General features: G+C 45.3%; 1 protein-coding gene across 5 annotated transcripts; it reads left to right on the top strand.

Annotated features, from left to right (window-relative positions):
- Window positions 1-755: 755 nt before the first annotated feature.
- LOC125519497 (protein NRT1/ PTR FAMILY 5.10-like) lies at window positions 756-13077 on the top strand. Of its 5 annotated transcripts, XM_048684299.1 has the most exons (10): window positions 756-1212; window positions 1311-1528; window positions 4367-4914; window positions 5002-5745; window positions 6099-6278; window positions 7089-7147; window positions 7715-7810; window positions 7941-7991; window positions 11248-11309; window positions 12641-13077. In XM_048684299.1, the coding sequence occupies exons 1-6, from the start codon at window positions 1053-1055 to the stop codon at window positions 7105-7107; spliced, it is 1869 nt and encodes a 622-aa protein (XP_048540256.1). In that variant the 5' UTR covers window positions 756-1052; the 3' UTR covers window positions 7108-7147; window positions 7715-7810; window positions 7941-7991; window positions 11248-11309; window positions 12641-13077. The 5 variants fall into 5 exon arrangements, with proteins under 5 accessions (XP_048540256.1, XP_048540250.1, XP_048540254.1 ...); XM_048684293.1 differs by lacking the exon at window positions 7089-7147 and having other exon boundaries at window positions 757-1212; XM_048684297.1 differs by lacking the exons at window positions 7089-7147; window positions 11248-11309 and having other exon boundaries at window positions 757-1212.
- The last annotated feature ends 637 nt before the right edge of the window (window positions 13078-13714 follow it).

The following is a 13714-nucleotide window of genomic DNA, read 5'->3' as shown; positions in this document are numbered from 1 at the left end:
TAAATGTTAGTGCCGTTCTGAAAAGATGTTGATAGCGTAAAAATATATTTGTAACAATAAAAGGTGTTCCCGCATTTCAAAATAATATATGAGATCGTTTAAAAAAATTCTATAATGTAAAAAAGTTCCATACCATTAGAAAATATACGTTGCATTTTACGGAAATATTCATGCATTTCAAAAAAAAAGGTTCTTGAAGTTTATTAAAATGCTATACACAATGTAAAAATAGTTGCGCACTTTTCAAAGATGTTTCTACTATGTATAGAAATGTTGCGCACTTTAATTTTTTATTGCCATTAAAAATATACAATGTGTATTTAGAAAATATCACTATGTTTTCGAAATGTGTTCAAAACATGTATTTAATAAAATATACATCATGCATTTGAAAAATTGCCAGCGTGTATGAGAAAAATGTTTCACGTGCGCTCTAAAAACGTACACCGTGACCGTAGCTGTTCGAACCTACAGCGCGGAGCGAGCAAACCGCGCTAATAGGCCGGTCCACTAGTTATCACCTGTAGGCGGTTCCTACTAGAAATTCGTATGGGCGACATATAGCACTGACGCTCCCTATCATCTGCAAAAAGATTAGGTTTTGTACAAACTGGATTCAGGATGCATTTCTTTTCTACTTACCGGGCTTCCATATGTGGTCCGAGCTGACCCAGAGACGGTGTCAAGCCCTGCACATGTGCAGTTGGCCGCCGCATGTGGCCGCCCGTTTGTCCCATGTGGCGACGCGATGGCGATGGGATCCGTATTCTATGCGCCCCTCTCTACCTGGAGTCTATATCATACCCACAGTTCATCGGCCATAGCCATTTATCCTCTCCTTACTCCCACTCTAATTGGTAGCCGCCGCCGACGAGGCTACAGCACCGGCCGCTCGAGCGTTGACGCGATCTCCCTCGACTGGCGTGCGAGATCGTCCGTCCACAACGTGCCCCCACGCCGTATTTTCTGACTACCGGGCGTCAACGCCAGCTCTGCTCCGGCTACCCTGATTTTCCTGGCGCCGGAATCAGTCCGTTCCATATAGAGCCACGATGCCTTCCAGCTCCGACTCCGACCCTCTGCTCGCGCGCGCCGACGGCGACGGCATGACGGAAGAAGACGACGGCATCGACGTCGCGGCGGTGGACCACCGCGGCCGGCCGGCCCCCCGCGCCTCCACCGGCCGCTGGCGGTCGGCGCTCTTCATCATAGGCAAGTGCATACACAGTACAGTACACATGCAGCAGCCCAACAATTTCGTTTAGATTTGTGTGCGTGGTGATGATCGGGATCGGAACGGGGGGGTGCAGCGGTGGAGATCGCGGAGCGGTTCTCGTTCTACGGGGTGTCGGCGAACCTGATCAGCTACCTGACGGGGCCGCTGGGCGAGAGCAACGCCAAGGCCGCGGCCGCCATCAACGCCTGGAACGGCGTGGCGCAGCTGCTGCCGCTGCTCGGCGCCGCCCTCGCCGACTCCTGCCTCGGCCGCTACCGCACCATCCTCATCGCCTCCCTGCTCTACATCCTGGTACGCACGTAACGGCCGGCGCAAAACCAGTCATTTCTTTTTTTTGCCTCGAGCAATTACCACCATTGCCTCAGAAGTTCACGGTGCCGGACCCAGTGTCAGTCGGACATTTCGGTGGTGGCGTGCTTGAATCGGTCGTGGGCTCGTGGCCATTTATGTTTGCAGCGCCTGAGATATTCTGGTCCAGTTCGCTATAGATTCTAGCTTGAATTTGACCGCAAGTTGGATGTTAAATTATGGTGAATTATTTGGGTTGTTGAGATTGGGCGAGTGGTCACAAATCTGATGACAGCTGAGTGGTCGAGGGTGCATGCACATGCGGACTACTCGAGGAAAGATAACATTCACCGGCGGCACACGTCCACGTCCACGAGTTGCACAAGCTTCTTCGGAAACACGCCAGATTTTCAGACATAAAAAATCGGACGTTTTTAATGAAAATTTATTTTGGCGTCGTGATGACAATTTTAATTTGTAAGCACGACAATTGTCTAACAGAAAGTGGATTGAGAATATTTCAGGCGCTGCAAACATGAAAAATATTTGATTTTCCATGGTGAAAAATCGGACATGAAATTTGTGGTGGAATCCAACTTCTTTCATCCAAGTGTCCACTGATGCGTTGTGTTTAACGGAGTAGGGTTTATATTCCCTTCTTTTGCATTTTGTGTGCTATATGTAAGATGCTTGAAAAAAAAAGTTGAGCAACAGGTGCTTGAAAACAGTGGCGGAGGCAGGAATGCATATAATTGGATGTTCGGGAGGGCCGGCTGTAGGTAACAGTAAAAAAATGTCACTGTTTATATGCATATTTCCAAGGAAATTAAGATGTTGGGGTGGGCCCGGGCCTTGGCTGGGCCCCCCATGTGCCTCCGCCGCTGCTTGAAAATATGATTGGTGAGAGCAATGCCGAAGCTTCTCAAGGGCCAACGTGGACTTGCCCAACCCATAATATTTTCGAGTGCCGCGGTTAGGCCGAACCGGGAGTGACCAGAAGCCGGGGACGTGTGGCAATGGCTTCACCAGTAGAGAGGAATCCGAGGTTGATTGGTTCAAATCCAATCCGGAAGACAACAAGGTTGGAAGGGTGGTCGGGAGCGACGACAGACAACTTAGGAAGGCTGGGGCGGTGAGGCATACGTGGCAGGGCCGCCGGTCATGGGTGGTGGTGGCAGGCAGCACGACTGGCATCAAAACAACTCTGCGGCAAGAGAAAGAAAAAGAGAGGAGAAGAAACATACTCTGGGGAAGTCAACTAACGCGGAAAAAAATCAGGCGGTCGAACATATAGTCTGTCTGTTTCTTCTTGAGTGGGGGGGTTGTTTTTTTCTTATTGGGACAGAGGAGAAAGTAGGTGACCTATTGCTTGTTGATGGGATTTTGGTTAGGGTAAACTTCGTCAAACAGTGCGTCTTTGTCTCATTTAGAGTGAGACTCTTGCCTTAGGAAACGTGCTAATTGGGCCTGCCCAATAGTGTTAGTTGCCCGGTCTCATTCTTTTCACTTCTGTTTATATTTTGCGACATTCCAAATAAATATATTCCAACAAAAAAGTTTAGTTACCCTTTTGAAAATGTTAAGTATGAATAAGAAAAATGTTAACGCGCTTTAACAATTTGTTAGCGAAATTGTAAAATAATGTTGATAGTATTCCAAAAAACTATTTCTGACATATAAAAAATGTTCACATGTTTCAAAAATAATCTACATAATTGTAAAAAAATGTTTATATAATGTAAAACATGTTTTTGTAATTCAAAAACAAAGTTTCATATCAATATGTTACATTTAAAAAATGTTCATGAGTTTCAAAAATATGTTTGTGACATATTTAAGATCTCTTGATACGATGTGAAAAATCTGATAGTTCACAATTTTATACCATTTGAAGTAATGTTTTAAAACATCTTTGAAAAAATGTTCAAAACATGTTTTTTTAACTATAATTATGTATTAAAAACGTTAAACGTGCAAAAAATATTGTAGACATATATAAAAAATGTATAATGTGTATGTAAAAATAGATATCAAAACATACATTCTGAAAAAAATGTTAATCATGAACTTAAAAAATGTTAAATGTGAGTAATAAATGTTCTCATCAAAAATATACATTGTGTATGAAAAATTGCAGACCTGTGTTGATCTTTTTAAAAGGGCAAACCAGATGAAAGCAGAAGAAAAAACAAAGAAAACTTTAAAAATAAGTAAAAACGAGAAAACAGAGAAAAATAAAAAGACCCAAAGTAATCAATGCAAACAGTGAATACCGATAAGAAAACTACAAAGAAAAAAACACGCGGCAGGTGCAGTGCTTGACCGGCCCAGGCCTCGCTTGATAAGAGGCATGAATAATAATAAGTAGTACTCCCTTTATTCACAAATATAGGATTGTTTTAACTATTCTTGAATTTGATGTCTCTCCATCTCATAGTGTAAAATGTTTTTTGCCACTAGCTAGTGTAGTGGCAAAAACCGTCTTATATTATGGGACGGTGGGAGTATATAGAGACGGTTTTGTGTTTTTGTTCACTTGTTTCGGTTTGTTGTCTATAAACATCTTATACTCCCTCTCTTACTAAATATAGACCTTTCAGAGATTTCAATAAAGACTACATACAAATGTATATAAATGCATTTTAAAGTATAGATTCACTTATTTTGCTCCGTAGTCTATATTGGAATCTATAAAAAGATGTATACTTATGAACGGAAGGAGTACTGTATAATTTTGGGAGGACGCAATTTCACTCTGCTCTTCTTTTTCCGATGTTTGATTCACGAGACAGGATCGTATGCATCACATTTCTAAATTTCTCACTCTGAAACTGCGTGCAGGGTTTAGGAATGCTGGCTCTCTCGACATTGCTCTCCCCCGGCAATCACAAATGCAGTAACACCGACGGCGGCACGCCCTGCCCGCCGCCGTCCGGTCTGCAGATGGCCGCGTTCTACACCTCCCTCTACCTGGTGGCCCTGGCGCAGGGCGGGCACAAGCCGTGCGTCCAGGCCTTCGGCGCCGACCAGTTCGACGCGAGCCACCCGCGGGAGGCCGTCTCCCGGAGCTCCTTCTTCAACTGGTGGTACTTCGGCATATGCGCCGGCACCGCCGTCACGCTCGTGTTCCTCAGCTACATCCAGGACAACATCGGCTGGGGCCTCGGCTTCGGCATCCCCTGCGTCGTGATGCTCTGCGCACTCGCCGTCTTCTTGCTCGGCGCCCCCACGTACCGCTACTACGCCTCCGACGGCAAGCAGCGGAGCCTGTTTGCTCGTGCCGGCGAGGCTTTTGGGGCGTGGCGGAGCAGACGGCGGAAGTCGAGTCCCCTTGCAGTCTCCGATTCGCATGAAGGCCGTCGACCCGCAACACAGGCGCCGGAATACAGGTAATTCGAAGTGTTTGACAGCGTGTTCGGTCGATGGAATGCAAGAACCCGACGTGGACATTGATATGCTTTCACCAAAATTTGCAGTGCTCAGGTCGACGAGGAGGAGCAGGGAGTGGTGATCAGAAACGCGGACCTCGTCGAGGAAGTCAAGGGCGTCCTCCGGCTGTTCCCGATCTGGGCGACGTGCCTGATCTACGCCGTGGCGTTCTCCCAGTCGTCCACGTTCTTCACGAAGCAGGCGGCGACCCTGGACCGGCACGTGGGCAAGCGGGTCCAGGTGCCACCGGCGGCGCTGCAGAGCTTCATCAGCATCACCATCGTGGTCTTCATGCCCATCTACGACCGCGCCATCGTGCCGCTGGCGCGCCGCTGCACGGGCGTCTCCTCGGGGATCACCATGCTGCAGCGCATCGGCGTCGGGATGGTGCTCTCGCTCGTGTCCATGGTGGTGGCGGCGCTGGTGGAGACACGCCGGCTCCGGATCGCGGCGGACGCCGGCCTGGCGGACCTGCCCAGGGTGCCGGTCCCGATGAGCCTGTGGTGGATGGTGCCGCAGTACGTGCTGTTCGGCGCGGCGGACGTGTTCACCATGGTCGGCCTGCAGGAGTTCTTCTACGACCAGGTGCCCGACAAGCTGCGCAGCATCGGGCTGGCGCTCTACCTCAGCATCTTCGGCATCGGCAGCTTCATCAGCAGCGGCCTCGTGTCGGGCATCGACAAGTGGACGTCGGAGAGGGGGCCGAGCTGGTTCTCCAACAATCTCAACCGCGGCCACCTCGACTACTTCTACTGGCTCATCGCCGCGCTCAGCGCGCTCGAGCTTGTGGTGTACGTCTTCTTCGCCGTTACCTTCAAGTACAAGAAGAAGGCAGCGGCAGCTGCCGTTGGTTAGAATTAGCAGTATATACTCGAGCTAGGCATAGGTTAAACGGAACTGCTAAATCTCAGTCGACTGAGAAGTCTCAGTCGACGAGCTAGCCATTGGATGCTTTGGTCGTTTCAAGATTCGTGTTGGGTGCTTTATCCTATGTTTTGGCCTATATAAAGCGCCGACCGGCCCGTTTTTCTTTTTTTTTAGTCAGAGCGTCATCGCGCTTGCCTTTTGTGGGCTGGACAGGTGCTAGGGTGGGCCTTTTTGTTTGTTTGTTCTTTTTTTTACTGTCTTGTTTTTCTGGCCGCAGTAAAGAAATGGAATGGGAAGCGGCGGCCGAGAGCACCCCGTGGCCAGTAATCAGTCCATTTCTTCCTCTATCTCTCTGTTCTTTCTCTGTCAAAAAAGCCAAAGATCTCTGCGGTGGAACGAAAGAAATCGCCTTTGCTCCTGAACGGCCAGCGAGAGCCTGGGCGATGCTGCTAGTGGAGTAAGTGTTACCCTCTTTCCTCCAATTTTTTTGTTTCTTTGTTGGCGCTCTGCTTCAGATCTGAGGGGATTGGGTTCCATTTTTTTTGTTTGGATCAAGTCTAGATTACTAGCTTGAAGCATGGAATCCCTCCCAGATTTAGTCCTTTTTTCGTGTCCTTTTTCTTCAAGCAGTGGTATGTAGTGCGTCCATTTTTTGTTTGATTTTTTTTTCAGATTGCCGAAACCCCTGTGCAATCAGTAGCATGTTTAAATCATTATGTGGAAACAAGAGGATTAATACTGAACCTATCACTAGGAGTGACATGTTTTTTTTTCAGATTTTGCTGACACCCTATTAATCAGTAGCTTGTTTTGAAGCCATTCTCTGGAAACAAGAGATTATTACTGAACCTATCACTAGGAGTGGGCTTGTATTTTTTTGTTTTTTCAGATTTTTGCTGAAACCCTATTAATCAATAGCATGTTCAAATCTTTCTAAGGAGTCAAAGAGAATGATTACTGAACGTATTTTCTAGGAGTATCATTTTTTTTGTTTTTCAGATTTTGCTGAACCCTAGAATCAGTACCATGCTCTAATTTTTTCTATGGAATCAAGATAATGATTACTGAACCCATCACTAGCAGTGGCATGTTGATTTTTAAATTTTCATATTTTTACTCAAACCCATTTTTCTGGTGTGGTACTGGTTTTTTACAGTTTTGTGCAGGTGCAAAAGCTCAACAGCACTAGAGCTGACCTGATTGATCTATACATGTGTAGGACCATAATTAGTACTACGAGTACTACTAATCTTTTTTTGCTTTGTAGGTACTTAGAGATTAATTAGGATCTTTGGCCGAGAAGATCTGGAATAGTATTGAGCAAAAGTACTGCCAGTACTGCTATTTTTATGCTATGACTTTTTGAGAGTCATTAAATCAAGGGGACTTCGTTTGCAGGAGAACAAATATTAATTAAGCCCGTTCTTCCACGCTTCTATACAGGAGGAGCATGTGTTTTTAGGGTGCTTAAGTTGACCTTTTGTTAGGATATAACCTCTACTAGTCATTCTTTTTTTTTGACAACTTGATCCCGCTGTTGTTTCTGCTGAGTGCTAACACAGCAGGGATATTTGCTGGCACATGCCCCTAGTAGTTTGTCACCACTGCTACTAGGGGCATGTGCGAGCAAATAATGGCGCATTAGATTAATTAGGGGCAGGAGTAGTTCTTTTTTGTTGTGTAAATAATGGCACTTAGCATCTGGTAAGCAGGGTTTGGGTTCACACAGTCATAAACCTACAGGAATAAATGCTGAAATCCAGATGTTTTGCAATTATTCATTTTCTAGTTATGCTTTTCTGAATCCAGTTTTTTAATTTTTTTTCGTATTTGTGTTGTTAGTGAATTACCCATTTAATTATTTTCTTTTTTGCTTCTTTTTTATGCGCACAGGAGATGGCTTGTGGAGTTTGTTTAAACCATTGCAACTATGAGAGTGAGGGAAGCGGTTTCAGCATGTATGTATAGGAGCACTTCAAAAACGCAGGGGTAACTCACTAGCTTCTTTTTTTTTAATATATTTTCTCATTTTTTATCCTTTGTTTCTTTTTATATTAGTCTTTGTCATGACACCACTACTAACTTTTGTTCTTTGCTTTTTTGTGTTCAACCAAAATAGGTTGTGCCATGCAATGAAAGGGTCCGTTTCAACAACATGATGGGAGCGAAGGTGACGTTTGTGGCAAACCAAATACATAATTCAAATCTGAACTGAAAATATGAACTTTAAGCTTTTTGTAGGGTTTTTAGTTTTTGTAACTCTGAACTGCATTTTTTCAAGTAAGGATGTACATGTTTTCCAGTTTTCAGCTTTTCTTTTTTGTTTTCGGTATACTTCAAGTAAAAATCTGAAATTGTTTTACTTGTTTTTGTTAGATTTTTTACTATGCTTTTTTGTTATAATACACATTTTACATTCTTTTTCCCTGGAGAGGTTTTTTTAGGAATGACAGTTTGATAGAACACTCATAATTGTCTTACAGTTCAACCCTCGACTCTTAATTTGGGGCTTTTTGTAGTTTTGTAGTTGCACCCTGGGACCCTGCTCCCAGTTGCATGTCAACTATTGGCACTCAACTAGGCTTTTTTCATAGTTTGTGTGTGTGTGTGGGGGGGGGGGGGGGGGGGGGGGGGCAGTTGGAAGTCAACCCTTGACTCACAGTTGTTTTTCGTAGGCTTTTGTAGTTGCACCCCAAGCCCCCGACCTAGTTGCATGTCAAGTATCGACATGCTCCTAGGGAGACTTTTCATAGGTTTTGTAACTGCCCTAGTTGCAAGTCAACCCTTGACTCACAACTAGGATTTTTTTTCATAGGTTTTTGTAGTTGCCCCTAATTTGCAAGTCACCCCTCGACTCACAACTAGGGGCTTTTTCATACATTTCTGTAGTAGCCTGAGTTGCAAGTCAACCTTTTGACTCACATCCTGGGAGCTTTTTCCTAGGATTTTGTAGGTGCCCAAGTTGCTAGTCAACGCTTGACTCACAACCCGGGAGCTTTTCCCCGGGATTTTGTAGTTGCACTTGCACCCTTGGGGGCCCGACCCAATGCCAACTCAACCCTCGACCCACAGCTAGGGGCTTTTGTAGGTTTTTGTTGTATTTTCCCAGGCCTTTCTTGTCATAGGGTGAGGAGTAGGGTAGTTGTAAGTCTGAGGAGGAGGGCATTTGCATGTCCAGTAGTAGGCATGCACTTGCAATGGTCACAACCCAACTGCAATTGCATGCCTTCCAACAAGGGATGCAACTAGTTTTTTTGGGGAATTGCATGACCGATACTGGGCATGCAACTACAACTGTGACCACCGATTACAACCGCATGTCCGTTAGTTGGCTTGCAACTACAAGTCTCATGCCCAACTGTAATTGCATATCTTCCTACCGACCAGAATAGGCCATGTGTTTTTGTCGTAGGGTGGTGGAGGAAAGAGGGGGTGAGGTAGTTGCAAATGGGGGGTAGTTGCATGTCCGATACTAGGCATGCAACTGTCACCCATGACTGCAACCGCATGTCCGATAGTAGCTTGCAACTACAGGTGTCGCGCCCAACTATTACTGCATGTCTCCCTACCGACTGCAACCGGCTTTGTGTTTCTGTTGGAGGGGGAAAGAGAGATTGGAGGTGAGTTAGTTGCAAGTCGGGGGAGGGGGTAATTGCAAGTGTAGTGCTAGGCATGCAACTGCAACTGTCACCCGCAACTGCAATTGCACCACTGCTAATGTTGTTGCAACTAGTCTTTTTGTTTTGTTGGAAAGTAGGAGTTGCATGTGTCATACTAGGCATGCAACTGTAGTCGTCACCCCCGACTGCGAACTGCACGCCTTTCAAAGTGGTCGCAACTAGTCCTTTTGTTTTGTTGGAAGGTGGGAGTTGCATGTCTGATACTAGGCATGCAACTGTAACTGTCACCCCCACCCCGCAACTGCATGCCTTCCAACATGTTTGCAACTGCATGTCCGACAGCAAGTGTTGCCCCCAACTGCATTTGCATGTCTCCCTACCAACCCGAACCGGCCTTGCATTTTTGTTGGAGGGCGGCGGGGGTGAGGTAGTTGCAAGTCCAGTACTAGGCATGCAACTGCCACTGTCACCCCCGATTGCATCTAAAATCTCCCAACATGGTCGCCACTGGTCTATTTGTTTGTGGGAAGGTGGGAGTTGCAAGTCTGATACTAGGCATGCAATTGCAACTGTCACCACCGGACTGCAACTGCATGCCTTCCAACATGGTTGCAACTGGTTGTTTTGTTTTGTTGGAAGGTGGGAGTTGCATGTCCAATATTAGGCATGCAACTACATGCTTTCCAACATGGTTGCAACTGCATGTTCGGCAGTAGGCTTGCAACTGTAGGTGTCGACCCCAAGTGCATTTGCATGTGTCCCTACCAACCACAACTAGTCTTGTGTTTTTGTAGGAGGGCGGCGGGGGTGAGGTAGTTGCAAGTCGGGGGGGGGGTTACAAGTCGAGTACTAAGCATGCAACTACAACATTACCTCCGACTGCAACTCTCCCAACATGGTCGCAACTAGTCTTTTTGTATTGTGGGGTGGTGGGAGTCGCATGTATGATTCTAGGCATCCAATTGCAATTGCCACCATGGACTGCTACTGCATGCCTTGCAACTGGTCCTTTTTGTTTGTGGGGAGGTGGGAGTTCCATGTAGGCATGCAATAGAAATTGTCAGCCCGACTGCAAATGCATGCCTTCCAACATGGTTGCAATTGCATGTCCAACAGTAGGCTTGCAACTGCAAGTGTCGGCACAACTGCATTTGCATGTCTCCCTACCGACCACAACTGGCCTTGTTTTTTTGTCGGAGGGAGGCAGTCGGTGAGGTAGTTGCAAGTCGGGGGGCGGGGGGGGGGGGGGGGGTGGGGGTAGTTGCATGTCCAGTAATAGGCATGCAACTGCTATTATTACCCACGGTCACAACTCTCCAACGTGATCGCAACTGGTCTTTTTGTTTTGTGGGAAAGTGGGAGTTGCATGTTCGACTCTAGGCATCCAACTGCAATTGTCAACCCCGGACTGCAACTGCATGCCTTCCAATGTAGTCGCAACTGGCCTTTTTGTTTTGATGGAATGTGTAAGTTGCATCTCTGACACTAGGCATGCAACTGCAAGTGTCGCTTCTGACTACAACTACATGTCTTCCAACATGGTTGCAACTGGGTTTTGTTGAAGGGGACGATGGTGAGAGGGGGGATAGTTGCATGTCCGACACTAGTTATGCAACTGCAAGCATCACCCTCGATTGCAATTGCATGTCTTCCAACATGGTTGCGACTAGGTATTGTTTTGTCAGAGGGGTGGCAGGGAGATGGGGGCAGTTACATGTTTGACGCTAGCCATGTAACTGCAAGCGGCGCCCCCAACCACATATGCATGTTTTCTAACCTGGTTGCAACTCGCCTTTGTTTTGTCAGGAGGAGGGGGCGACGAGGAGAAGGGAGACAGTTGCATGTCCGACATTAGTCATGCAAAAAAGGTGAGACCATTGTTGTACTAACCTAAGCAGCTAGAGGTGAGACTAGCTTTTGATTTCGAATTTCAAATCCATCCAAAACCTGACGCATGTAAGCATGATGTTTATTCAGAGTAAGCTCACGCATTGTTTTTTTTGGATCTGCACCTTACTTTCGTTTTGATTTTGTTTTCCCAATATCCTAATTGCAAATGTACTGCTAGAGATGGGTTCATTAAGTACAAATAGTTCCTCTTTTGATTATTTTTAGGTCGAGAAGTCCCTGGTGAAGCTGGATTTTGCAGAGAGTTCTTTTCACCTGAGTTAACCTGAATGTGTGTTTGTTTGTCATTTTTTTTAGTTCTCTGAAACCGTGTAGTAGTTTTTGCAGGAATAGTCTTGTTGAGTTTGTAGCTGAATTAGAGGGATTGTTAGCAGTGGTATTTGGTAGGAAGGCTTTTGTTTAAAGAATGAAAATGGACCAAAATATATCTGCATGGTGCGTATTGCTTAAGTTTAACTTGGCATCAACCTTATGTGCTTCCACAACACTCTTTTTTCAAACGGACACTTGCTAACTACAGTAGCACTAAGTCCTCTCTTTTTTCTGCGGTCAACATGGATGTGATGTCATGTGTGCTGACGGGGGCTGTAATTTTTGGTGACTGTTTTCGCTGTGTGTCGATGCATGCTTACATTTTCAAATACTAGCAGCAGATCAGTTGCTCGGGGGAGTGGGGAGGGGTGGACATGATTTGGGAGATGTTTGAGGGGCGATGACATTGTGGGATCCCGGGGGAATGATTATATATTTTTTGACTTGTTTTTTTAACTCAAGCAATCACTAAAGTTTGTATATTCCTGAAGTAGAGTCGAGACAATGTGTATGCCTGTTCCAGGTTCAGTTTTTGTTTACTATAATGACAACGATGGTGTCTTTGTTACGCTAGCCAGATTTTTTGTAGGCTTGACAAAGCCCTGCTTGAGATAACAAACATCAAATCATTTGTAAAAGCTGGCTACCCAATCCCGGGCTTTGCGCGCGCGTGTGTGTTGGGATGAATGTTTTACATAACATAGATCACAACTAGTAGCTGCTGGATATATGTTCAGATTGTTTTTTTTCTGTTCAGGTTTTTTTAAATGTGCATGTGTTCAATCCCAGAGATAGTGTCGCTAGCATTTTTTTGTGCACCAGGGGGCCATGAAATGCTGATTTACAAACTAGTAGTAGAAATTCTCTTCTAGCTAGTGCCATGATTTTAGCTTCTTCTTTGTCATACTTTGTCCTACCCCCTCTTTTTTTAAACTTGTTTTCAACACTAATGTATCATATACATTTATGAATACAACAGTGCACAGACACTGACATGGATGACGAAGGATGCGACCCTGAGCAAAAGAAATGCAAAAGGCAAAGAGCAGTGTGTTGAAGATATAGAGTCAGGAGAGGGAGGATATCATGTAGAAATCACGTACACGGAAGTGTCGGAGGGCTTGCCTACACTGGTTTGTAACCTCTAAATATATTCATATTTCTTCTAGAGTTTTAGTAGTTGATACAGGACGTTAACTAGGAAACACATGATCTTTAACTTGTTGTGTTGCCATGTCTCCATGCCTTTTTTGCTGTAGTTTTAAAATAGCTAATGCATGAATTTTGTTAACTAGCTACTTGATGTCTATGTAAGTTGCTAGTTGACTTGCTGAAAAAACATCCATAAGTTCCTGTGATCAACTCCATGAACCATGGACAGCACCGTTCAATTTAGCATACAGTTTCTTGTCTCTATTTGCTGGGCTCTATTTTGTTCCTTTTTTTGTTCAATAGCTTTCTTCATATGTGTTGGTAAAAAATATTTTCATAGGCGAGCCCGACCCATCAGAACAAACAAATTAATAAAGCCCAGCCAAAAAAAACAGGAAAATAAAGAAAAAAGCCCAGAAGCCAGGACGAATACAGTCCAGGAGAGGGAGAGCTGATCAACAGGCCTAATCTGCATGGGTGACGTCAGCCGACTGAGACTTCGTGAAGTCTCAGTCGACTGATACGTAGACAGACCCTAGGTTAAATATGAATTCAAGGTGTACATACTTACATTTTTAAGATGGCTATTCCCCGCTTCGATCCGGCCGGGGCCGATTATCATGACATTGGACACGCCACAAAGGGTTTTTGGGGAGAACATGGCTCTGTCGAGAGCCTAACTTTAAGTAACGTTGAGCCCATTTCCCACGCGGTTACGTAAAAAGCAAGTAAATTTAAGTGCAATTTGATGTAGGGATTTAGGTGGAAAAATTATCACAATAGCTAAACATTAGTCGCCTGAAATCTAATTTGGATCAGTTGATTTTGAGAAGGGCGAAGAAGTTCGCTGGAGGGAAGGAAGGAGAAGGAAGGAGCTCGCTGGAGGGCTACCCCATCATCT

This window comes from Triticum urartu, chromosome 1 (assembly GCF_003073215.2).
Source record: "Triticum urartu cultivar G1812 chromosome 1, Tu2.1, whole genome shotgun sequence".
Lineage (NCBI taxonomy): Eukaryota > Viridiplantae > Streptophyta > Magnoliopsida > Poales > Poaceae > Triticum > Triticum urartu.
Note: the sequence above shows the minus strand (reverse complement) of the source record. Positions and strands in the feature narration are given on the sequence as shown.

Excerpts from the sequence above, each read along its gene's own strand:
- LOC125519497 (XM_048684297.1), top strand. The coding sequence starts at position 1,053 with ATGCCTTCCAGCTCCGACTCCGACCCTCTGCTCGCGCGCGCCGACGGC. Across the intron at positions 4,915-5,001 it reads ACACAGGCGCCGGAATACAG|TGCTCAGGTCGACGAGGAGG; the intron begins GTAATTCGAAGT and ends CAAAATTTGCAG. Across the intron at positions 5,746-6,098 it reads AGCGCGCTCGAGCTTGTGGT|TAAAGAAATGGAATGGGAAG; the intron begins GTACGTCTTCTT and ends TTCTGGCCGCAG.